The 23965-nt window shown below is 51.5% G+C and overlaps 1 protein-coding gene across 2 annotated transcripts in view; it reads left to right on the top strand.

Annotated features, from left to right (window-relative positions):
- PRKCB (protein kinase C beta) overlaps positions 1-20591 on the top strand; it is a 115832-nt gene extending 95241 nt beyond the window's left edge. The window contains exons 14-17 of one of the 2 annotated variants that reach the window (XM_035563459.1): positions 970-1050; positions 1271-1378; positions 6819-6959; positions 19818-20591. In XM_035563459.1, the coding sequence (XP_035419352.1) occupies positions 970-1050; positions 1271-1378; positions 6819-6959; positions 19818-19970 (483 nt within the window). In that variant the 3' untranslated portion in view covers positions 19971-20591. Of the gene's footprint in view, positions 1-969; positions 1051-1270; positions 1379-6818; positions 6960-14727; positions 14887-19817 lie in introns of those variants that run through there. The other variant, XM_035563458.1, reaches the window with a different exon arrangement.
- Positions 20592-23965: the final 3374 nt, after the last annotated feature.

The following is a 23965-nucleotide window of genomic DNA, read 5'->3' as shown; positions in this document are numbered from 1 at the left end:
TTTTGCATTAAGTAGCAGATGGCGAAGCCCAAGGCCTGTCCAACCCCGAGCGCTGAAATGCCGCCCGTCAGCTGCACCGAGCAAACGAGCCAGAGCCTGGGATGGGAGCCCCTGGGCTCCGCACGCAGCCTGGGCCGAGCCCGCCCTGCTTGGGGGCAATCCCCGTGCCCTCCTGCAGGGCTGTTCCGTTACGGAAGTCACGGGATTTCAGATTTTACAAAGTAAATCGTGGAAAACATAGGAATATTCATGTTTTGGTGCCTTATCCAAAATACATTTTGATATTAGAAATTAAAAACAAAACCCGAAATTACGTCAGCGTTGACTTCAACTGCAAAACAACCGCATTGCTCAGCTAAGGGTGGTGCTGTTAGGTTCTGTTAGTTTTTGCCGTTTGTTTGTGTGTGTGTGTGAGGGAGGTTCTGTAATAAATAAGAGAAAGCAAACTGGCAACCTGGAAGGCAGAGCGTTTTGACTACCCATATTCTGTAAGCGTGTTTTGAAGGGCCTCAGACTGTACACAGAGGGCCAAACTCTGGGTTATTTCAAACCAACTGCACTGAAGTCAGCAGAAAAAAAAATATTGCATCAAGGTAACCACAAAGAGCTCCTGCTCCTGCCCCTGTTGAAGCGACATGCCTTGCTGTGAGTGCTCTGAAAGGGCACAGTACATGTGCTGGAGTTTTGCCTGAATCAGAAGGAATCTGTCCAAAATCAGAGTGAATATTCTGGTGTGGGTTTTTTTTTCCCAATATTTAGTGCACATCTATAGAGTGATTTCTTTTAAACTTACTGGATCCTTGGCCTATTGTGTGTTCTGTTTATAATTGCAATTTCACACTATTTTGGAGAATCGAGTCTCAGTAAATAACCTTGTCCTTTTGACCCGGACTACAGCTTGAAATTAGTTTGCGTTGTGCCAACAGGTGAGAAACGGACGTGTAATCCTGCTGTTTGTGTTGTTTTCAGATAATTGCTTATCAGCCCTATGGGAAGTCGGTGGACTGGTGGGCATTTGGAGTCCTGCTCTATGAAATGTTAGCTGGCCAGGTAATTGAATTTTAATTGATTCCTATGGGTTGGTGCTAAATTCCGTTGTGAGCATATGCCGACGTGCAATTTGTTCTGGTGCTGGCAAGCAACGGGGGCCTCAGCTCCATGCAGGAGATGGAGCTGGGACCGGAGCCGTGCCGTGGTAGTGAGGGGCTGCGCTGCTGCCCCCAGGGGCAGACAGAGAGACACCGCTGAGCCTCTGCTTGCTTTGCTCTAGGCTCCCTTTGAGGGAGAAGACGAAGACGAGCTCTTCCAGTCCATCATGGAGCACAACGTGGCCTACCCCAAGTCCATGTCCAAGGAGGCGGTGGCGATCTGCAAAGGGGTAAGGGCTGGCCGCTGGTGGCCGCGAGCAGCGGGTGTGCTCCCGTCAGGCTGCGGGCTCCCGGAGCAAGTTCATTTGGGTTGTGGTGGATAAAGGCTGGCTAGGTCCTGATGTTGCGTTCGTGGTTGTTGCTTGGGGCTGAGCCTCATCTCAGCCAGACAGTGTTAAGCAGGGCTATAAATATGTTTTTGTGTAGGAATTTTAAAATGTTAGCTTTTAATAGTTAATATTTAAAATTTCTGAACATTCTATATCTCAAAATAGTGTTTCTATCTACAAATGACACATCTTGCATTTAATGCTCCCACTGCTGTCCCTTTCCAGTTTTGGATTCCGAGTTGGTGTTACAAACAGGATGTTTGCTTCTCTAATGGGGCAATGCTGCTGAAGGAGTTCCACGCTCAGACTGGGTCCCAGGGAAGCAAGGCTTCCCCGGCCACTTGGCAGTCACCTTCAGCAGAACACGGTGAAATTGACGCCTCGATTTAGAAACCACACTAGTGACTAAAGGGGGAATTTCCACAAAATTTCCTCACCTTCCTTCATTCTCTTGTCGGTGTTTTGATTGTGGCATGAGGGGAAAGCCTGCTGGTTTTGTGTCTGTGCAGGAGGATGGGAAGGTGCTGTGTAATGCTGAATGCCCTTATCCTTGCCGTGCCTGAGGGAGTGATGCTTCTGAGCAAGCAGAGGCTGGAGCAGGGATAGATCTTTCTGCCTGCTTTGTTTTCTGTTGCATCAGTCAAAATCTGAATGCTGTAAATAGATAAGAAAAGACCGTGATTGAAACGTCTGCTGGGTGTAGCTCTAATGGCTTTTCTCACTTCTGGAAATGTGAGGCTGAATAGGAAGAAATTTAGCCATGCGTAGGAAAGCTTGGTTCTTTATAAATACTTGTCCTTTGGCAATGCAGTGGTTCCCTCTGCACAAGTGCTGTTGCAGGGAAGTGTGCAAACACTCGTGATGTTCTTTGCCGTCACCAAGCTGCTACACCAGAATTTTTTCTTAAAAATATGTGCAGTATTTAGGAACCATCAATAAGCTGGAAACAAAGTTTTTATGTTTTCCCCTCAAATACAGGGAAATACATTGGGGTTCCCCACAGAGCCATTGAGGCCGTGCTGTTTGGGTTGCTGTGTGGCAGGTATTCTGGGAGGGCACAAAACCAGCCTTGTGTCAGTCCGGAGGAAAGCAGTGGAGAAGCCCTCACGTTTGAATGTGAGGGACTTGGTACTTTACTGCCATCCTCTCCCAAAAGGATTGTAGAGGAATTTTGTTGCTCCTACACAGTTTCACTCTGGCATGTGGGTGCCAGTCATCACTTGCTGTGGATTCGGATATTGCGTTGTACAGCTCGGAGATGAAAAGCATTTGATGCTGAAAGCCTTGCATCGGCATGAGCCAAGTAACAAGTGTTCATCAGAGCGAGTTGGCTGGGAAGCAGGATGGAGAGTTAACCAGAACACAGCTCCTTGACACTACAGTCAGTGCCAATTAGTAGATCAAATGGAGCACTTTCCTTCTCTGCTGTCAGCTCAGATTTTGTTCTGAAGGCTGATGCAGGAGCTGTTGTTTCCGTGGTGCAGGTACTTAGTATTGCCGTCTGAACCCTGGCTTGGTTATGAGGACGCAGCTCCCCCATCACCCAGGCTCCTGTTTTGAGCTCATGGAGCAACGAGCTTGTGCATGCACAAGAGTATTGGCACAAATAACCAGCCCTTTTCCTTCCCATATGGAGGGCTTTGACTGTGCCTGAGGAAAGCAGCCCTTTCCAGGTGAACAGATTGCCTGTGAGCATAAGCTCCCTCCTTAATCTCTGCCTAGTAGCAAAGGCATAAAATGGCATGTTTGCCTCCCCAAAGTTTACAGGTATTTAGAGCAGTGTTTCTGCTGGTGGTGCTGCCCCAGAAAGGCAGATAGTACCTGCTGAGCGCCCTGCTTCACCGCAGTGGCCTGCGGGTACAAAGAGGGTGGCTGAGAGGCTGCGGGCGCTCTGGGGCAGCCACTGTGCGTGCTGCGTTGGGATCAGCCGGAATGCCAGGAGCTGCTGGGGTGCTCTGCCGGGACGGGGTGCTGGCACCGGTCTGGCAGCAGCAGGGCTGTGACACCCCCCTTACTCTGCCCCTCGGTGCGAGGCGTGCACTGCCGAATGAAGCCCATGAACACGTAGCATCTACTGGCCTTCAAGAGACAAAAAATAAAGCTGCAGTGAGGGAAAGCGCTTGAGTCCAGGCTTGGACGTGCCTGTATTTAAGCCACCAACATCAGATATCAGATATAACATCACATTGCAGGTGATTTGCATCTTTCAGCATCCTTCCTCATTTACAGAAGTTTGAAGGGGTTTGGTGCATTAGTGTGGGGATTAAATCAACTTGTTCCTGTTTAATACAAACAAAGCTAAATGCTTATCCTATGTAAGCCAGGAGAATCAATCTGCATGTTTATGGGGTCCTATATATCAATAACAGATGGTGCCTTCATGCTCACATGAATAAAGGCACAATAGGAAAACAAGAAAATTTAATTTTTTGATGCATATATTGAAAATACTGAATACGTGTGTTGTAGTACAGCTCTGTTCAGCTTTACAGGCAGGTACATGAAGTAGAAAATCCTTTATGATTCATTAATCAGGCTGAGCTGTTCTGACTGTGGTGTGCATTGGTATTGCAATGAGGAAACCGGGTTTAACACCAACACTTCAATTTAAGCACGGGGGGTGTGCGTGCAAAACAACTCCCAGCACAAAGCAGCAGGTAAGAAACAAGGTTCTGGCTGGGAGAAGCTAATTAGTAAATGAGCAGAGGCCGTGTTTAGTGGTGCGTGAGGGCAGTGTCTGTAGAACAGAGGGGCGCTGAGGGGCACAGCGGCTGGCAGACGTGTTTCCTGGCGCAGGCAGGGGCCTGCTCTCCCCCTGGGTCACATCGGTCCGGCACCGGGGCCCGGCGGGTTTGAGTCCCCTCCGGGGACGGGAGCAGCCAGCGGGGAAGGGGCTGGTGCCCCCCAGCCTCCAGAGCATTTGCAGCGTCCCTGTGGTGCGTGCTGTGCAGATAGGTGACCTTATGTCCCGGCACCTCGCCCTGGGTGAGGCTTTCACAGCTGAATTTTATGCATGGGCATCTGCGAGCTTTAATGTCTGCCGAGACGCAGATCCTGCAGACACAGACCTGCTTTCCCTCATTGCCTCAGATGATCTCCGGCAGTAGAAGTTAAAGAGGTGTGTGCATGTGTTCAGGATCGGCACGTAATAAGCAAGACCCAAGAACAGATTTCTTTCCATGTTTGCTGAATGCAAACTAAGCAATTTGCAGCGACAGCCAAATCACTAAATCAGTTTATTAGCACATTTCAGGCTCTTGAATTGTTGTCAGAGACTTGCTTTAGAAAAACCTTATTGAGACACAGGATGCTTTTTATTTTCCTGCTCTAGTACAGCTAAGCGGGATCTGATTGAATTGTCAGGATGCTGTCCAGAGCCTGGCAAGGGGATGAAAAGATCCTCTTGTTTTGCTGAGCCTGCGTCAGCCTGAAGTGGGTGTAGCGGGAGGCAGCGCTCCTGCCCTGCCGGGTCTCCTGCCCTGTGCCCCATTCCCCTCTGCTGGCAGCGGCGGTGCCACCAGACCCAGCCCGACCTGACCCACCAGTCTGTGCTGCTCCGTCAGCAGCTTCTTCCACCTTGCCAGGCATCTTATGCTCAGGCATACTTTCTTAAAAGAGGCTGCATGCTGCAGTGTCAGAGGAGACCTCATTATTTACCTCCCAAAATAAAACACAAGTTTGAGAAGAATCCCACCGCTGTTTCTGCTGCTGCCCTGCAGCCCCCAGCCCCTCCACCCGTCCCCCTGTGCCCCCCATACCCGTCCCTGCAGCGGCTCCTTGCTGGGGCCCGGCCCTCCCGGCTGCTGCTGGTGCCAGACACATCCTTGCCCGAGCAGAGGCAGGGCTCGCCAGCTGGAGAACCACTTGTGCAGCTTGCGAAGCCTGGCGGCCCCTTGCTGGTTGCAGGTGGGCTTCTGGGGGTTGCTGGCTGGCTGGAGAAGGTCTCGCTCCGTCAGTATTTGAGCTGCAGGTTGCTGTGGCAGCGGGTTCGCCGTGGATGGAGCCCTATTTGCCAGCACAGTGTTTATCAGCCCTGCTCTCACTTGTCATTTGTTAGGGTTTTTTTTTTTGCCTTTTTTTTTTTTTTTTGCTTTTTAAGTTTCTGGGTGGTTTGGAGGGTTTTGTCTGTTTTGCAGGCTGCTCCTTGCTTTCAGGTCCCTGTGGAGCAGTGCTTTTAAAGACCAGCTTCCCTGGACTAGTTCATTTCGTGCAGCCATGAGTGCGGTGGCAGACTCGTGTCGAAGGGCGCGCAGCTCCCCGTGGCCATGGGCATGCTGGGCAGAGGCTGCTCGCTGCGGGGGCAGCTCCGTGCCCTGCCTGGCCCCACGCTGCCTGCGGCCCCTGCTGCTCAGGCTGCCGTGCTGGTTGGTGTCAGGGGACGCCTGGGTATAAAAACCTTTCCTGCTACTCGTCTGTGGGGTGCGGTGCAGGGCCAGCCTGGCTTCAGCCTCTGCACGGCCCAGGGTCATTGCAGACAGCCCTGCGTTTAATAAAGCAGTCCTTGTGTCGCAGGTGCACGGCTCATGTTCTCCGTGCTCATCAACTGTTCTAAATCTCTGGAATCTCCATCTTATCTCCAAACACGGCTCAAACAATGCCCCCCGGATATTAATGTTTGTACAGCCGCCCTTGATTCCCTTGGCCCATTTCACTTCTCTTATTGAGTCAGTGAAGAGAAGTTCAGATGATAAACAGCATTAATGGGTTGTGTGTGCTTTTTTCTGCGAGTTGACTCCTTCGTTAGAAATGCGTCTCTTGTCTGTGTGGCTGCAGATCCAGAGAAGTGGGGGTTCTGCTTCTAGGGCTAATGAAGCCTTTTGAGGGCAGATTGTTCATCTTAAATGGGCAGTGGCCTTTAAAATTAATTATGCAGCTGCTGAGAAGTTTGCCACCAAGCAAGCTGAGTGCTAAGCAGCTTGTTCGCACCCCACTGCCCCTGTTAGAGCCGGCTGGCAAGGCTGCAGTGGTGCTGGCAGGGCTTCTGGCAGCCGGGCGCTTCTGGTGAGCGGTTTCCTTCCGCGAGGAAGAGGAGCTGTGCTGCTCCCACCCTGCTCCTGTACCTGCGCTCTGCTGCGGCCTGCTGCCTTCAGCAGCTGCCAGCCAGCCCCGTCCCTGGAGCTGCTCCTGCTTCTCCCTCCATCCTCTGCCTCCAGCACCAAGCCCGCAGAGCATCTCGGGGCTCCCCGGGCAGGCTTTGCGCATCGCGGGCTGCCCTGTGCCTGCGCGCTGGGCATCACAGCGTCACGGGGACAGTGCCCTCTCCTGCTCCAGGCCCTGGAGATGCTTTGTGGAGCCGCGTGGCACTCCATGAATGACCGCTGCTGCTTTTTCTCTCCCGCAGCTGATGACCAAGCACCCTGCCAAGCGGCTGGGCTGTGGCCCAGAAGGGGAGCGGGACATCAAGGAGCACGCCTTCTTCCGCTACATCGACTGGGACAAGCTGGAGCGCAAAGAGATTCAGCCTCCCTTCAAGCCAAAGGCTGTAAGTGTGACTGTGTTAAGTGTGCTCCGCCTCTCCCCCTCTCCCGCACGCTCTTTCTCTCCTGCACAGTCTCCCACTCACGCTGGTGGGTGCACACGCACACGAGCATATGTGCAGGCGCTGCTCATCTTACCCGCAGTGTGGAGGTATCACTTATTTATCCGTTCAGAAGATCACATATCTGTAGATTTGGCACATGGCAAACAACTGTTGTGAAAGAATCACTTGCTGTACCACCTGGATGCTTTGTCTCGCTCTGACTTACAGGGACAGCAACACCACACATTTCGCTCGCAGATTTAATCGCGTTGCAGTGCTGTCACTTTGTTATCTCAGGGGTCAGTCTTTCTGTCTTCTTTTCTCCCTTTTTCTTAAGCTTTTCTTCCTTTTTCCCTTTCCTTTTCCCTTTTTCTTAAGAACAGGTTTTGCTCTCTCTCTTTTAAATCTAAACTTTATTTTAACATCTAGCTCAGCAGCATCGTCTGCCCCAGTTGGTAACGAAGCTGTGTTTCACTCAACACTTTCTCTCCAAGGTAAACTCGTGGAAGGCTGGAGCCTGACTTGGGTGTGAGCGCTAATGCGGAAATGCAGAGGAGTTCTGCAAGGAGAACGTGGCTGCTCCGTGTCGTGCCTGCCTCTCTCTGAGATGGGTTTCACTAGCGAGGGACGTGCTGTACGCGCTAGGGACTCGGGAGCTCTGACTCTCTCAAGCCCTGCAGCAGCATGGCACCACGTATTTAAATGTCAGACAGATATTTTTGCAAACTTAACTCCTGCATAGTGATGCCTTTGCACAGACCTGGGGGGCTGCTGTCCCCAGAGGCTTTCACTGCAATACCCACAGCATTAACAAAGAGAAACACGCTCCTTCCTGCGTCAGGAACACGGGGATCCAGGCTGCAGGGCAGCTTGTGCTGGGTGCGGGCAGGGGTCTGAACCGCAGCCGGTTCTGCTTTCCAACAGGAGCGGCGTTTTCGAGCCACTAGCCTGTGTAGGGTAGGCATTACTGGGAAAGCATTGACTTTGATATCAAAGTGCAGTAGTACAGAAGTGTTTGGGGGCCATTTGCACACGCCCTGGTTTGTTTGCTTTGGATGGGATCTAGCCTTTGTGCTGACGGTGCTCAGAGACCAGAGCAGAGTGGGTCTGAGCTCAGGTGGGGCAGCAGAGCGCTCCAGGGTGCAGGATCCCAGGCTCCCGAGGCTTTTCCTTACCCTGTAAGAGTCTGTTTCTCCTGAAGTCTGCGGCTGCTGTTGTTTCTCACCTCTGTGCTCGTTTGCTGATGGAACTGGTGCTGTGTCCCTCCCCTGCTGTCTGCCCTTTCCTCCTGCGCAGCGCACTGTTGCACTGTTTGCCGTGTGTTGTGACATGGTGTTACCTCTTGTTTGTCTTGTTACAGCTGAAAACAATTCTGTCACAAATGCCTTCTCACTGTTCTTATGTTTTAAAATATGCAAATTTTATCTTGTTTTAAACGTCTCATTTCTTTAAGAATCCTTTTGATCACGGACTGTGGAACAGGCACCGGTAAGCTGTTGCCTGTTGCCTCTCACCTAACGGCTGCTGTTGGGGAAAATTCCGTGTTTGATAGGGCAGGAAGATTAGTAGAAAGGTAGGCGCAGTTGATTTAGGATTTAGGTAGGATTAAGACAACTCAGGTACCTGCTGATAGCTGATATTTCAACAGCAATGCATCTGTGCAGAAAAAGCTGCTGCTTTCATGCCATCTGTGAGCGCAGATCAGAGCAGCACAGCAATGAAAATCTGGGTTTGGGCAACTTCAGAATGTATTAGGGTGGGAAAGGCGTTGCTTGCTGCTTCTGACCTTTAGCTATTTGTGCAGGGGCCTGAGCACCTGCTAGAGGGGGCGCTTTGTGCTTTTTACCTCTGCCTGAGTCCTTTTCCTTTTAAATCAGCTTTTATAAAGATACGGTTACAGAGATTGCTGGCAAACCAAAGTTGGAAGACGCTGAATAACACGCAAATGCTGTGGGCTCAGTACCTGCCCACGAGCTGCAGGAAGCCCCCGGAGTGGCTCAAGGTGTGGACACCACCCCAGTTTCGCAGAGGTCACACAGAGGTGTGCTAAGCACCATGCCAACAAATTTTGCTTAGCAAAAGGTATCGCAGCTTGGTGCTTGCTCATCGCTCAAGTAATAAAAGCCCCCCTTGCACACACGGCTCTGTGCTGCCCCTGCATCGCTCCCCAGGGGACAGCCCCGGGCTGCAGTCAGCTCGCCGCACAGCCCTCCCTGCTCAGCAGCACGTCGGCATCTTCTTTTATGCCATGTTTCTCTGTTTTTTTAGCAGTTCTGTGGGCAGTGAGCATGGGTGCAGGTGAGGGCTTGCCTCACCTCCCCAGTGCCCAGTCGCCAGGGAGGGTTTCACCGCACCTCTCGCAAAGCTGCAGCCAAGAGAAAAGCGGCCGCTCAGCCCTCCGCCTGACTCGGGCGTTGCATACCCTGAGCTGAAAATAAATTCCCAAGAGCTCGTGCGTTGCTTTGTGCTTTGTGCTTTGTGCTTGATTAACCTTTATCACAGAGACGGTAACGAGACAGATCAGGGTCTGGGTTGTCTTTGGCGTGCAGAAAGTCAGCGGTTTTGACATGGGGCTGTGCTTGGCTGCTCCTGGGTTTGGTTTGTGCATAACAATTCCTTTCAAGGATCTGCATTTACCCTGGGAAGTGTATTTACACTTGCCTGCTCTCTCCATCTCTTATTGAGATAATTATTGTTTTTGGTATCTAATTACTCCTTTACTTTACATAAAGCCTAGTGATTTGAAAAGTCTCCTCATTTTGAAAGCATTGAAATCACATGGCAGAGCACAGGATTGCTCACAACAGGACAGTGGTTTAAAAATTCGCTTTTAATCTAATAATTTTTAATAGCATAAATGAATATTCCTCTAATTACTTTGAATTAAATGATAGTGAAATGCCATTTATAGACCAGGATTTGAAAACACTCCGGTTCTCCTGCCTGTGCATCTTAGTGGCTGCAGTTTCAGTCCCGGGGGAGGAGACCCAGGGACACGGGCAGACATGTGCTCGCCAGGTCATCTCCCCAGGGGCTGTGGCTGCAACCATGGTCTGGGCCAAAAAACTGGGAAAACGAGGGCGTGTTCGGCCTGCTGGGAATGCAGACTTCATCACAGCCCAAAAACAGCCATCCTTGGCTTTCTGTGATCTTTGATCGCGTCTCAGGGATCAATGGAAAATATTTTATGATGCCTTTTGTCTCTATTTGAAATCAAGCTAGAAGCTGATAAAATAAAAAGGCTATCTTCTAAACTGACAGTTTTATTTCTGCTGCTAGAAAAAAAGTCATTTTCTGGTGGCTATAAATATTAGGCAGGACACATTGGGGATTTATGTAAGATAAATTCCCACCCTCCCCCTTTCTCCATTCAGGATGGAGTGATGCCTGCACATTAATAAAGTACTAAAGGCAATTTTTTACAGCGTGGCTTTAGATAAATGTAAAAATTCATACAGCATGTCTCCCGTCCTTTAAAGAGGAACTTAATTTTAGAAGCTGTAAGGGATGGAGCTCCTGCGGGCGTCGGCCGCATGCAGCCCGGAGCAGTAGGACCCTTCTCCCTGCCCCTGCGCGCGGGCAGCCCTCGCCTCCGTACCAGGCGGCTGGCAGGGTGCTGCCACGGAGCTGCTGGGGGCGAGCAGGGTTTGTGTTCCACCAGGCACCTGGTGGCCTTGGTATGAGTGTGCTGAGCGGCACCTCTCCAAGCTAGTTTCAGCTGCTGTCACCATAACAGGACAGCACAGATGCATGGTAACAGCCTTTAAAAGCTGTGTTTGGGGTTGGATGGAGCTTCTGTAAACCCGAAGACAATTTCCAACCTTAAAGTATTTATTTTATCCATGAGAAAGCACACCCTCCTCTTTGGGAGCTATTTGTTTTGTTGACCAGGCAGTGTTATACATCAGAACAGAAGGTCTGCAGGAATAAAAACAATCTTCACAAATCTGGACACAAAACATTATGGATAGGTGCAAGTTCTAAAATTTTCCATCCACATATTCTTGCCTTAGTGCATTATGGTGAGAATTATCATTTGCCAATATGCATATTAAAAGTATATTTGTACCTTCTATCCCAATAACTGGCAGCACTTTACAAGGATTAGTTTTTAAATCTTTCTGATGGAGTTGCTTTTGTTGATTTTTTTTAAGACAGGACATTTCTCCTTAGAGAAAAGAAGGCTAGTGCTGTCAGACATTTCACATGAGCTGCCTCGCATGTCTCCACCAAGATCTCGTGAAGCTAATAGGCAATGACAGCTATATTTTCAAAGCACTGTAAAGCTTTCAGTGTATATTGGATGTTGATAGAATCTGCAGGTGAGCTGCTTATTACCAGGTAAACCCTGCTATGTCCCGTGTTACCGCACTGATAACCTTAAGCACTGCAGACTTTCTCAGTAATCTCACTCATAGTGTATTTTATCTCAGTGCTGAGGGGGAAGACTGGTGACAATGTGGCCTTGCAAAGCCCATGTCTCTTTGTTTCATGATGTTAGCTTCCAGCCTTTGTGGAACTGGCAACTTCAATTTTGGGAATTTATTTTCTATTTTGATGTTAATATGATGGCTTTCAGGAAGGCGTTGGGCTGATGCTGACTTGTCAAACATCTAAAACATGCTTTTGCAAGAATCTAAAGCAGTGCTTGATTGCGTGGTCTGCAGTCTACCAGCTCTTCCCAAAGAAACTGGAGCTGTGATGGGCATTGCTCCAGTTCCTTACGGTGGGAATTACCAGCTTCTCAGGAGCCCACCCTGTGTTAGTTTCTGGATATCTGTGAACTTCGCTGCTGCCCTGCATTAGAGAGGGGTTGCTTTCGGCATTTGAACCACCCAGAAATGAGGTGCACTGCCTCAGCAATGCCCGGGAATGCTCCTGCAGACGAGGCTCTCGGGGCTGTCAGTGCGGCCACGCACCTGCGTTACGGGGAGCTGCGACGTGGCCCTCGGACTGCCCCCAGCCTCAGCAGAGACAGGGACTGGGATCGGACACGGGCTGCAGATGGGGACACTGGTATCGCTGGGAGGATAACCAGAGGTCAGTGCTGCTGCTTCATGGGCACATCCCTGTTAGTTTGTGTCCACCTGTTCCTCCTGGGGAGGAAATTCAGAGAGAACATGGGGAGAATTGCCTGGGGTAGGGTCTGTGCACCTAGTAGGGCTCGGTAAGGTAGGACAAGAGCAGCTAACCAGCCGGGCCTGCCAGTCCTCTCGCTTTGCTTGTGTCTTGTGACTTCATTATCCATCCCCTTACTGGCTTTCTGCTGTTGGTTTTTGTCCCGGGCTCTGTGTTTTCTGGTGCATGGACTCTTACCCTGTCTTTGGAGAGGCCGTTTTCCACCGGGGTCTTTGTGCTTTCAATAAGGAGCTTCCACAAGGTGGCTCCTGGAGGGCATCATGTCGGCAGCATCGTCCCGCGTAACCGCAGCGCTCCGATGAAAGGCCTCTTCAGAGGCTGCATGAAAAGGCTGCTCAGGCTCCTTTGGGAAGCCCTCGTTTTACTACTGTTCCAGTAAACTGGCTTGCACTGTGTTTGCCTGTTCAGTTATGGGCATTTTGTTCGGATTTTTGGGTTTCTTTTTTGCCTAACTCCTCCCCTGGGTAACACCGACTCATTTTTGTATCAAAATACTTGAAAAAGAAGCTGTGTTTACCCTGAGTGCTGCAGTTACATGGCCACAACAGCACGGGAGGGGGGTAGGAGGGGGAAGGTGCTTCCAAGGTCTCCGAGTGCTGAGTTAGAAACCGTGTCCAGCTCAGGGCCATGGCAGGAGATGCGCTGGGGAACAGCAGCTTGACAAAGGCAGGCCAGAAGTGGGCTGTGGACATGGACATGCAAAATAGAAGGATACAGTGCTGTGGAGGAATGGGCTCAGAGGCCGGACGTGCAGGTGTTCAGCACGGCTGTAGCTGGAGTTAAATTGACTCAAACATTACCTGTTGAACTTTTTTCGGAGACTAGGGAATAATAAGTGTCGCACTTGTTGCGATAAGAATGTGGTAAGAGCTGCCAAAAGAACACAGCAGTGGAGGCTGATGGATGTTCCTCTTGTCTTCCCTGAAGCCTCCTCTCTGGCAGAGTAAGGCACTGGGAGATGTTGAAGTTTACATGTATTTGCTTTAATATTTTATTACATTTAGTCTGATGTTTATTAAAAATGTAAATCTGTTTCCTCAGCAAATGAAAGTTAAATACCAGGAGGAATTGTCCCAGCACTTTAGGCATGTGTTCTCCGTAGGGAAATGGATGGGGAGAAGTGACGGGCTGAGCGGTGCTGGCCTCTGCATCTCTCCTGGGGAGGCAGGGCCAGGAGAGCACCGTTTGTGTGACAGCTCCGATAAGAGGGGGAGTTCACCAACCCTTAAAGCGGAGTCATTAGCTGCAGTTCATACGGGATGTGACATGCATGTGATAGGTGGTAATTGAGCGCAATTTGTGGCTGCTGCAGTAACCCAGCATCCACCTGTTTTTAGCTATTGCTATTATTATTATATTAAATAATCACTTGCAGCACAGGAAGTTACAGGACCCTTGTTTTGATTGCTAAGAAAATTAAATAAAGCGTCTGGCACGTCGCCCTGCTCCCAACCTCCCTGGTCCGCTGCAGACGGAGGTGCAGCCAGCCAGGTCCTCGGCTGCTGCCTGGGCACCGGCTCCAAGGCAGCCTAGGGTGATGCTGCCTGGCTCCAGGGAGCTCTGGCTCTCTCAGGTGGTTTTTCTGCCCCGCAGCACTGTGCCAGCTGGGCCGTGCCACCAGGCTCCACTGCTTTTGGGCTCTTCTGTCACCCGGCGATGCTGGGAGGGAGCTCGCCAGCCCCCCTGGCTTCCCTCCCCGCCTCAAGCAGTGTTAATAGCTGCTTTCAAGGGCAAGAGAGAAATGGCTGCAAGAAGGGTGTTTAAAGACAGCCAGCCTTGTGCAGGTGCTGTAGAGAGCTCTCGGGATGCTCTCTACAGAGAACTACACGGCTGCCACGTGCACAAAGCTGCCAGCTTGAGCACCCCAGTGCCCCAGCTCCTGCTGCAGCGGCTGGGCTCTACCTGCCCCTGCCCAGCCCTGGCCAGCCCTCCGTGCCCGGCAGCAGCCTGGGAGCAGCGGGGATGGGGCCTCGGTTGTGGACGAGCGTCCAGCAGACACATCGGGAAGGGACAGAGCAGGCCTGGAAATTTCCAGCAGCACAGCTGCCTGCACCGAGCCTCCAGCCAGCAGTGGTTTATCCAGGAAGAGCTCTGCAGAAGGTGAGAGGCCCTCTCCTTGAGCAGCAACAGGGAGAATCATCTAAGCAGCCCAGGCATGATGAAAACTTGCAGTTCCCAGGACAGGAGGAGTGATCAAGCTCAGGCACATATCTGGCTACAACCTAAAACTGCAGGGGTCTTTCAGAAGAGAAACTGCGTGTGCATGGCAGTGTGGGACAAGGTAGGGGACTGCATGCAGACAGGGGAAAGTCAGCAAGTAATTGCATTCCCATCTCATTCCTCTCTTGCAATTACTTACCATGGCGCACCCAGCAGATTTGTGTCGGTCTCTGGCTATTCCATGAGATACCATCACCTGACAACTAACAAAACCCATGAGTGTTTTGCACCTTTTTCTTTTCTGCCATTTGCTGCGTTGAAATAACCCGCTCTGTGAGGTGTGACTGGGAGGGGTTGCTGCAGACCGCATCCCGTTTGCGTTTGCTTTGTTTCTCCACCCACCATACGTTCTTTTCTTCCCCTCTCATAGTGTGGACGCAATGCTGAAAACTTCGACCGGTTTTTCACTCGCCATCCACCCGTGTTAACACCTCCTGACCAGGAAGTCATCAGGAACATTGACCAGTCAGAATTCGAAGGATTTTCCTTTGTTAACTCTGAGTTTTTTAAACCTGAAGCCAAGAGCTAAGTAGCTGTGCAGATCTCATTCCTGCATCTTTATCATCCAGTCCCAACTGCTGTTGTGGTGACATTTTCCATTGCAAAAGCTGCGTTCATGGTTTTTCTTTAGTAATACTACTAGAGTGACCATATTTCAAAGCCAGAAGTGTCTTCACATGATTTGGGGCATGCCTGAAGGGTAGGTGATGTGCAGTAAGTAAACACAATGTTTTTATGAAATTTTATTTGTAAAAAATGAAAATAGTGTATTGGCTAACAGGTTAAATGGACAGATGTCAGCCATGACGATTAGGAGGAATCTCTTAACCATGTGCTTTGATTCCCTCTCCTCCCCTTTTTAATTCTTTTAATATAATCATGAAATTTTAATCTGTTGCTTTCTTAGCCTTAGTGGCAAGTAAGTGGTTTTTTACTAAGCCTTTCCCCTGGTGCAGGCACACATCCTGCAGTGCAGGTGCTGCCAGCTAAGCCTGTAAGCGCCTCGTAAGAGTGGAGAGTTGGTCAGGAGAGCTGAGATGCTGCAGATCCTTGCTTCTCTGGTAGTTCTACCACGTGTTGGCTTAACCCACCACGGAACCTCCTGCCTCCCCCGTAGACTTGTGTGGGCAGGCACCGCTCTCCTCGTTGGGTCTTCAGTAGCAGTGATAAATTATTAGGGAAGCCAGGTCTGCTGTTTACACAGATTTCTCCTGATTGTGCAGTTTCTAAGTAGCATTTTTATGATCAAAAGAAACATATCCAGTTGTAAACAGGAAATATGAAAGAGCTGCTGTAGATGCTTTCAAATCCGTGGTCACCCTAGTAATTATCACACAACATTGGTTCTCATACCAAAACATTTTCTTTTTTTTTTTCTTTCAAATGCCAAAGCAATTGATTGAGTTTGTTACCTGCGCTTTAAATGTGTCAAAAATGGTATTAACACAAATGAGATGCTATTTAACATTGAACAGTATTGTGAATTCTGATATGAAGCTTGTAAAGAAATTTGTTTCAACTAATATTCCTACTTTAAAAAAAATGCCACTAGATATTTAAATTGCCTAAGTTTTGTTTCTGGCATCAAAGAAAAGTTTCAGGACGGATGCATTTCTCTAGGAACAGTACCAAGCGTACAGCTTCCTTTTATACTGTTCTGCAGATGTTCGTGGGCTATCACTTTGTATCGGTCTGCTTTCAGTTGTAACGTGCCAATTTTTTTTTCCCAGTACTGATGATAAAATAAAAAATGCGAAATAATGTGAAAGAAACCTGCATTTGTTTGGAAGTAATGAACTTCTACAGGCCTGGGCTCAGGGATGCCGGGAGCGCCACGCTGCAGGCTGCCAGCCGCTGAGCTGGGACTGTGCCGGCTCCGCAGTGTCCGGCGAGCAGAGCAGGCAGGAGCACCTGGCACAACGCTGCCCTGCACCTCCCTGCTCCGTCTGCCCAACGTGCAACGCCCTGGGAGCATCTTCCAAGCATGGAGGAAGTGCAGAGGCTGTGCATCAGCAGCAGCAGCCAGCATCGGCCAGCGGTGAGCCTGCTGAGCGGCCTCACGTGCAGGAGGAGAGGCGTTTTTTTCTCTCCGCTGTCCCTCGGAGGAAGGACGACTCGGACATCGGACAGCCCTCCTGTGGGTGCTGCCGTTTGGGTATCTCTTTAAATGTCTTGAATGGAGACAGTAGCAGTGTGCGCTTAGGATTTCTGGAAGCTGCAGTCGCAACTATCTCGGTGAGGCAGCATGCCGTGTGTCGGTGACTCATCGCCCTGCCTGCTCGCTCTCAAAGGAGCAGTTGTTGAAAGCAATTGGCAGTTTCAGCTAAAGAGGGATTACAGGTTCCTGCTAGCATCCCTTCTCCTGAACACATGCAGAATTTCCTTTCTGTCTTTGGAAACCCACTTCTGCTGAATTACCGCAGTTGTGAGCTCTGCAAGATTTTTCTGAGCAGCACCGGATGGCAGCAGTGCTCACGCCAGCAGGAGCCAACCCCAGCTGAGCCCGGCGTGCAGGAAGGGGCTCGGAGGCTGCGGGGTGAGAGGCTCGGGATGGGGACAGGCACTGTCCCACCAGCACCATCCAGGCTGCACGGGGCCAGGTGTGCCCTGCAGGAGCCCGGGTGCTGCTGCCACGCCGTGCCCCCATGCTGCTGTGCCCTGCTCCGCCCTGTCCTGCCCCGCACCTCCTGGAGCCCCTGAGCCCTTCACTGGAGGCGTTTTCAGCCTTGAATTTCCCCATCCTTCTCCTCTCTCTGTTTACCAGATCTGTGTAGCCATTCCCTACCTGCTTACAAGCTATTCGTCATCTTTGACAGAGGCCAAATTGCCAGCAATTTCAGACAAAACTCAAGGTAAGAAATCAGCAGAACCTGCTTTGCTGCACTCACAGCTGAGCTCTCCTGTTTATGCGTTTTCCTGCCAAGGCCATGGAGGAGCGAGAGGCAGAAGCTGCGGGAGGAGGCTGTGCAGGGGGAGCCGGCAGCCCCGAGCCCCTTCCCAGCACAGCGCCGCCAGTTCCGGAGCTCTCTGCAGCCGACAAGACACAGGTTTCACTCACCCCGAGGGCTCCCAGGCTGAGCATTTGCTGCAGAGAAGCAGCCCCCGGCACCACCAGCACAGACTGCTCCGAAGGGCTGGGGACCACCATGGCAGGTTGCACAGGTGCCAGATGTGCCCATTTTGTTCCCCTTCACAGCGTTCCTGCTCAGGGAAGCTCCTGGCTTGGTAGGACAGCATTGTCTGGGTGCTTGTTCGTTCGGGTTGATGTGGCCCTCAGGAACCATTTGACAGCTCAGCATCCCGAGAGCGTGGCAGGAGCCTGGTGCCGGCACCACCTCCTTCCTTCTGCACATGCTGGGGTCTGCCCTACACTTACACTTCTGCTGCTTCCTCCTTTGTCTGGCAGAGCTCTGCATCTGAAGTCTCCCCTTCCCCACTCCTGCTCTGTGCCCCCAGATCCTCCCCTTCTTCCTTCTTGGCGTTTGGGAGGCGAGTGCAGGGCTGTGCCAGCTCCAAGCTGTCTTGTCCGAAGGGAAAGCTGCAGCCCCAGCTCCCGCGGGGTGAGCAGGCTGGGACCGCTGGAGCCAGCAGGGCAGGCAGGGTTCAAGGCTTTGCTCACTTGGCTGTGCATCTACCTCCTGGCTTTTCTCCAGCTCCTTCCTTGCTCCTTGAGCTCCGTCCCTGTTTTTTTTCTGGCTTTGTCTCCTCTTGGCCATCCTTGGCTCTGTCTGCCCTCTTGTCTTCCTCACAAGGCTGGAGCTGCCTCAAAGCAATACTTCCCATGGGGAGCAGCATCCCCACGAAGATGTGGTGGTCCTGGGCCACCACTTGAGTTGGAGCTCGTCTCCAGAGGGTCGATGCAGCTGTGGTGGAGAACATGTTTGTGATGCGATGCTCCTGTGCAGCGCCGTCAGGAGCCAGGGCTGGGCGGAGGGCAGTGGGCCGGGCTGTTTGCAGTATTCTGGCCATGCTCCAGCTCGGGACTCAGAGGTGTTGACATCTCTGCCCCACCACCAGCAGGCACCTGCAGCCCACAGCGTGATTCTGGACAAGAGGAGCTGCAGTTAAAGGGCAGCATATTGCCCGCTGGATGCTTCATGAGTAAAGAGCCGGTGGATGGCTGTGGTGGGGAGGGCAGGCCAGGCTCCCCTGGCACTGCAGAGGCCCTGGTTCAAAGACAGAGGATGAAAAATGACCATTTTGCAGGTTCCTACGAGGCACCGAATTTGTAACCTGCAGGGCCACTTGTCCAGCCCGGCAGCTGCTGGCACAGGGGGCGCTGGCTGTGGGGCTCCCGAAGCATCCCAGCCCTGGGGCTCCTGCTCCTCTCTGCATCAGCCTGGCCTTTGCCATAGCCCAGCCTTCAGCCAAAAGGGAGCCACCATCGTGGTGCAGGAGTGCCCATGGGGCCAGCACAGGTGCCCGGGGGAGGCTGGGCACTGCAGCGAGTCGCAGGGATCTGCTGGTAATTAGGAACACTGGGAGAGGATTGTGAATGACTGAGTTTCCTCCCCATTTAAGCTCCTATGTAGAGACACTGCTGGAAAGCCCTTTGTCCCTACTTGCTTTAACAGCAGCACGGAGCAGCGGCGGTTTCACAGCCCCACATTACGCTGCCAGCCGCTGCTGCTCTGCAAGGAGCATCCTCCCTCCGTGTGCTGCCCTTACGGATGAAGGATCCTGGGTGCTTATGTGGGATCTTCAGCGCCTTGGTTTCCCTTTCAGCCCAGGCTCGGTAACGTCCTGCAGCCAGAACGCACCTTCACTAGGCAGAGGGACTGAGTGACGTGCTAATAGTAGGTTATTGGTGCTGACTGAGACAATGACTTCTTTTTTTTTCTTGTTTTTTTTTTTTCTTGGATGTAGTTGCAAAGTTGTTCCTTTTATGAAATTAAAATGATAAAAGGTTGCATATGTGGAATTTTCATTCTTTGAGGTTTTGAACTGCTGTGTATTTTATATGTACAACCCTGGAGCAAATCACATCCTCACCTTAAATTAAATCAGTAAAACACTGCGTCGATCAGTACCATATCATGACGTAATCTAAAAAAATCAAACTTAAAGTGAAAGGAGCTCTTACAGCTGATCATTTTGTGCAAATTTTGAAATCGTATTGAATGTTTACTTCCATCTCGAGGCGTGTTGCTTCCTCCAGGCTCCTCCTTGCGGGTGTGAGTGCAGTGCTGGGTTTGCATGCCGGGAGCTGCCGCTGTTCTCTCTCAGAGCCAGGTGCAGGGGTGCTCCCTCCTGTCCTCCACTCTCCGGTTGTGTGTCAGAAGCGAGCCGGACAGACGTCGCGCTGCCCTTGCCCATGGTGCCGGTTGTTTTGTTGCGCAGGGGCTGCGGCCGCGTGCAGGGGACCCGGAGCGCTGCTCCCAGTCGCGCAGCGGAGCCCAGCGCTGCCCCGCTCCTGCGCCCCGCGTTACCTGGTTTAACTCTGTGCTTTCCGTTTGACAGAAAGACAAACGAGACACTTCCAACTTCGACAAAGAGTTCACCAGGCAGCCTGTGGAGCTGACGCCCACCGACAAACTCTTCATCATGAACTTGGACCAGAACGAGTTTGCTGGATTCTCCTACACTAACCCGGAATTTGTCATTAACGTGTAGTCGCGGTGCAGACGCTGCCCTCCCTGCTCCCGCAGCCAGAAACTTCAGCTCGCCTTGTAAATACCGACACTAGTCTTCCGGGATCAGCAGTGCATACATACATACCCTCATCAAAACACGACGACCGCTTGTTTTAGGAGGCCTCTGTATGTGTGTGACACTTGCTAGCTTGGGTTCCCTAGCTGGAAATGTGCGGGGTTTTGAGTTAACAAGCAGTAATACTTCTAGGAACTGTAGTTGGTGGTGACTAATAGAGTTTTTAAACAGAAATATACCAAATTGCTACAGTCTTTGTAATTTTTGAAATCAGATGCTGAAATTCTGGTGAACTTAGGTATTCACAAATTGTTTCCGTTGAATGCTAAGCATGGTTGATATTTTAAACCGTTGTGCTGAAGCTTGCAATGACTGTGAACGTGTCTTAGAAGAGCCTTTTGTTCGAGACATGGATACATTTGATCAGTGTGGAAAAGTCTGCTTGTAGACATACTTATATTTTTAAATGCCTTGTACATACAGTCACACCGGCTCCCTGAAGCTGTCTTCCTCCTTAGCCTGCTGTAAGTGTGTGCATTTCACCACATCCCTTCCTATTACTCAGGCATTAAGACCACAAAATGAATTTCATTCCGGTTCTTGTAAATCAGAGCAAATCTTTTTCTAAGTGAAAGGTGGGATTTTTTTTTTTAACATCTGGAACAGTTTGCAGTTTTGATATACTATGTCAGCACTCCCATAAATCTTTCTCCTGTTTTTTCACAGACACTGTCGAAATTTAACAGCTCTGTAAAGGATATTAATATTCTACCAAAACAAAACACATTTATATTCTCGGTTTACGATTTACCAACTGAAAATATGCCCGCTACAGAAGGGCTGTACTGAGGGCTATTTATAAAGGTAACTTTTATACTTTATACCCTCTGCTGTTATCTTAAAGGCTCAAAATCATGGATTTTACAGGCATCTTGGTTTACCTGATTTCAGCCAAAATTCCTGGTGATTTTATTCAGTAATCCAGGACCTTCTGCATTGTTTCAGAACCCCTGACTCCCAAGGGGAAACCGCAGCCGACGCTTTGGCAGCGAAGCTCGCTGTGCATGGGGCAGCGGGGCTGGGTGGTGGCTGCTGCCCGCAGCAGGACGAGGGCTGAGCGTGTGCTCCCGTGACACTGCTGCCATTCCTCTCCTGGCACACACGAGTTCGGTTGGTTTGCAAAGAAAGCACGTACGTTTTTTGAAATACGACCAATTCTAATGTAAATACACATTACTTCATGAGTACGGGGAAAAAATGAGGGTGGAATTTTCTGAATCATGAGGAATCTTACCAAGGAAATTCTGGTTTGTAGATCTTTTATAAACATCAGACTCTACCTTTTGAAATTCTTTTTTCAATGCCTCATTAAGTGAAAGGACTGCTGGAAGCTAATGCTGGTGCCGCAGCTGCTGGCTCAGTGCCGCGAGCAGGTCTCCTCATCCCGTGACCAAACTGAAGGCCGGCCCTGCCTTGTGCGTGTCGGGGTGTGTGAGCTGTGGCTGTGGTCTCAGGTACTGAGCTGGGCTTGAGGAAACAAAACAAAACACAGAAAAACTGCAAATTGTGCCAGATGGACACGGGGGCTTGTGGGCAACTTTGCATCAGACTAAGACCGGGAAAGTCGGAGTTAGTTTCTGGTGAGAGTTCCCATAACCCCAGCACACGTCTCAGAAGACGTCTTGCCATCTTCTGCAGACCACAGTTGATGTTCAGAGCATGTATGTTACTGTAACTTTCAAATCTGTTGCTGCAGAATTAGTATTACTTAAATGGTGAATGTTTTTAATTTGTGTACCTCCAGACCCGAAGACGCTCCCGCGGTCCGGTCGCCCGTGGGTTACTGTGGTACTGGAGTACTGCGATGCTCCTGGGGCCAGGAGGGCACCCGCGGCTGTACGGGATCGATCCACGGGCACTGCTGTAGAGGGAGTTGCGTCTTTTTTGTCTGGGACTCGTGTGTGTGTTGGAGTGACACTTCTGCATGGAGCAGGCTTTGCTTAGGTGCGGGGCTGTGCCAGGAAGGCGTCCTGCCCACGGGTGGCCCAGCTCCGCCGCGGGGCAGCCGCGGTGGCACGCGTTGGGTCTGTGTGCATCTTCGGGATCCTCACAGTACAGTCTGTGCTCCAGGGAGAGCTTAGCAAAGGCAAGGTCTGAAGCCCAGGGAAGTCTGCAGGATGGGAGCATTTCTGATGTTGCCCATTCTGCTACTTTCAGTGCTCTTGGTTTGAGGTTTATTTCCAGATTACCTGTTTCTTCTGTGCAGAAATGTAAAATGGAATGTGCCTGGCCCTGCACAGATGCTGGGATTTATACAAACTCCTCCAAGGAAGGGCAGAGTGACAGTGGTTGACTCACTGTTTGCCGTAATTTGATGATTTAATCTTCACTGTTGGATGAGGAAAGCAGTGCTTCAGGAAGATGCTCAGATGTGAGCGGCTCAGGAGGCTCTGTTAGTCACTGGGGGCTCTGACACGTGGCTGAAGCCCAGTAAGACGATACCGGGCAGTGCTGGCAGGCAGCTGCAGTGCACCCCAGCTGTGTGACTGCTGCAGCAGCAGGGGGACAAGGGGACAGTGTGCTTGCGCCACTGGTGGGGCAGGAGGAAGGTGCTCACAGGGACAGAGGAGGCATCTCAGCCTGCAGCTACAGGCAAGAGAGAAAGCCTGGGGCTGTGGTACCCCATGGCCCTGCCTGCATGGCACAGGGCATTAGGGGCAAGCCCCACGTCCCCACAGGGCTGTGGTGGGACTGGCAGGGGTCTGGGGGTGGGACCCGGAGCTCCGCACCTCCAGGCCCCAGGTGCAGGAGGAGGAGACCGGAGGAGACATGAGGCACTTGTGGCCACCCCCTGCCAGCCGAGGACAAGGACAGCAGGTCCCGACCTCCACCAGGGCTGGTCGCACCTGGACACCGCAGGTAAGTGGGGTGCAGGTGCCTCGGGAGGTCTCAGCATGGTGCGGGGATGAATCCATCCCCAGGGCTGTTTTTTCCAGCACTGATGAGGAATAGGCCAAGACTCCTTGGGGCAGGGGCAGATTCCCACTCCTGCCCGCTGGGATGTGCGGGCTGCTCAGTGCCTGCACCTCCCCGGCGTGCCCTGACCTTCCTTCTGGGAGTGTTACCTAAGGAAAGGCAAGAGGGCTGTGGCTTTGGTCCTGTCCTGCTGCAGCTTGAGGTGGGAGCAGGGGGAGGCTGCTGGGTGCTCACATGGCCCTCGGGGACAGTGGAAGTGATGGGAACAGAGCAGGGCAGCAGGGATGGGGGAAAAGTGGGGCTGGGTCTCGGCCAGAAAGCGCCTGGTCCTGGCGGTCTCTGCAGCGGGCTCTTGGGGGCTGGGAGACCGCAGGCAGACCAGGGTCAGCTACAAATTCTGATCTGCTCTGAGGGCTGCCGGGCAGCTGCATGGGGCTGGAAGCAATGCCAGCCGTCCCGAGGCAGGCACTGCACAGCCTGGGTGAGCTCAGTGCGTGTCTGGGCCAGGACTGGCAGCACAGCAGCACAGCCCCAGTGCAGCGGCTCCCCGGCCACCCCCTGCTCAGCGACTGTGCCGCTGGGATGCTGCTTACACGGGGCATGGGGGCCCTGCTGCCACCGCTGTGGTCCCCTCTGGCCAGACATCAGAGCAGTCGTCTTCTCTAGATAAGAGAGCCATCACCAAATGAGTTACTGACCCTTTCAATCCAAGTAAGAAATGAATGCAAGTTTGCGTGGTGGCAGACCCCCATGGGTGGTCTCAGAGATGGGATGGTGAGAGCAGGTTCTAGGCAGCAGATATGCTCTGGTCATTTAGTCCCAGGATCTCAAATAGAAATTGTGATTTCTGGCGGAGAGTGCAAGGATATAGCTGTTCAACTGGTAGGGCTTACATCTGGAGTGTGGAGCTCACCCACACAAGTGCTGCAGCTTGTCTGCTTTCGCAGTCGCAGGTGAGCCATTGAGCCTGCAACAGCAAAAGA

Source organism: Cygnus atratus, chromosome 15 (genome assembly GCF_013377495.2).
Source record: "Cygnus atratus isolate AKBS03 ecotype Queensland, Australia chromosome 15, CAtr_DNAZoo_HiC_assembly, whole genome shotgun sequence".
Lineage (NCBI taxonomy): Eukaryota > Metazoa > Chordata > Aves > Anseriformes > Anatidae > Cygnus > Cygnus atratus.
The sequence above is the reverse complement of the archived record's forward strand: the minus strand, read 5'-3'. Positions and strand labels throughout refer to the sequence as shown.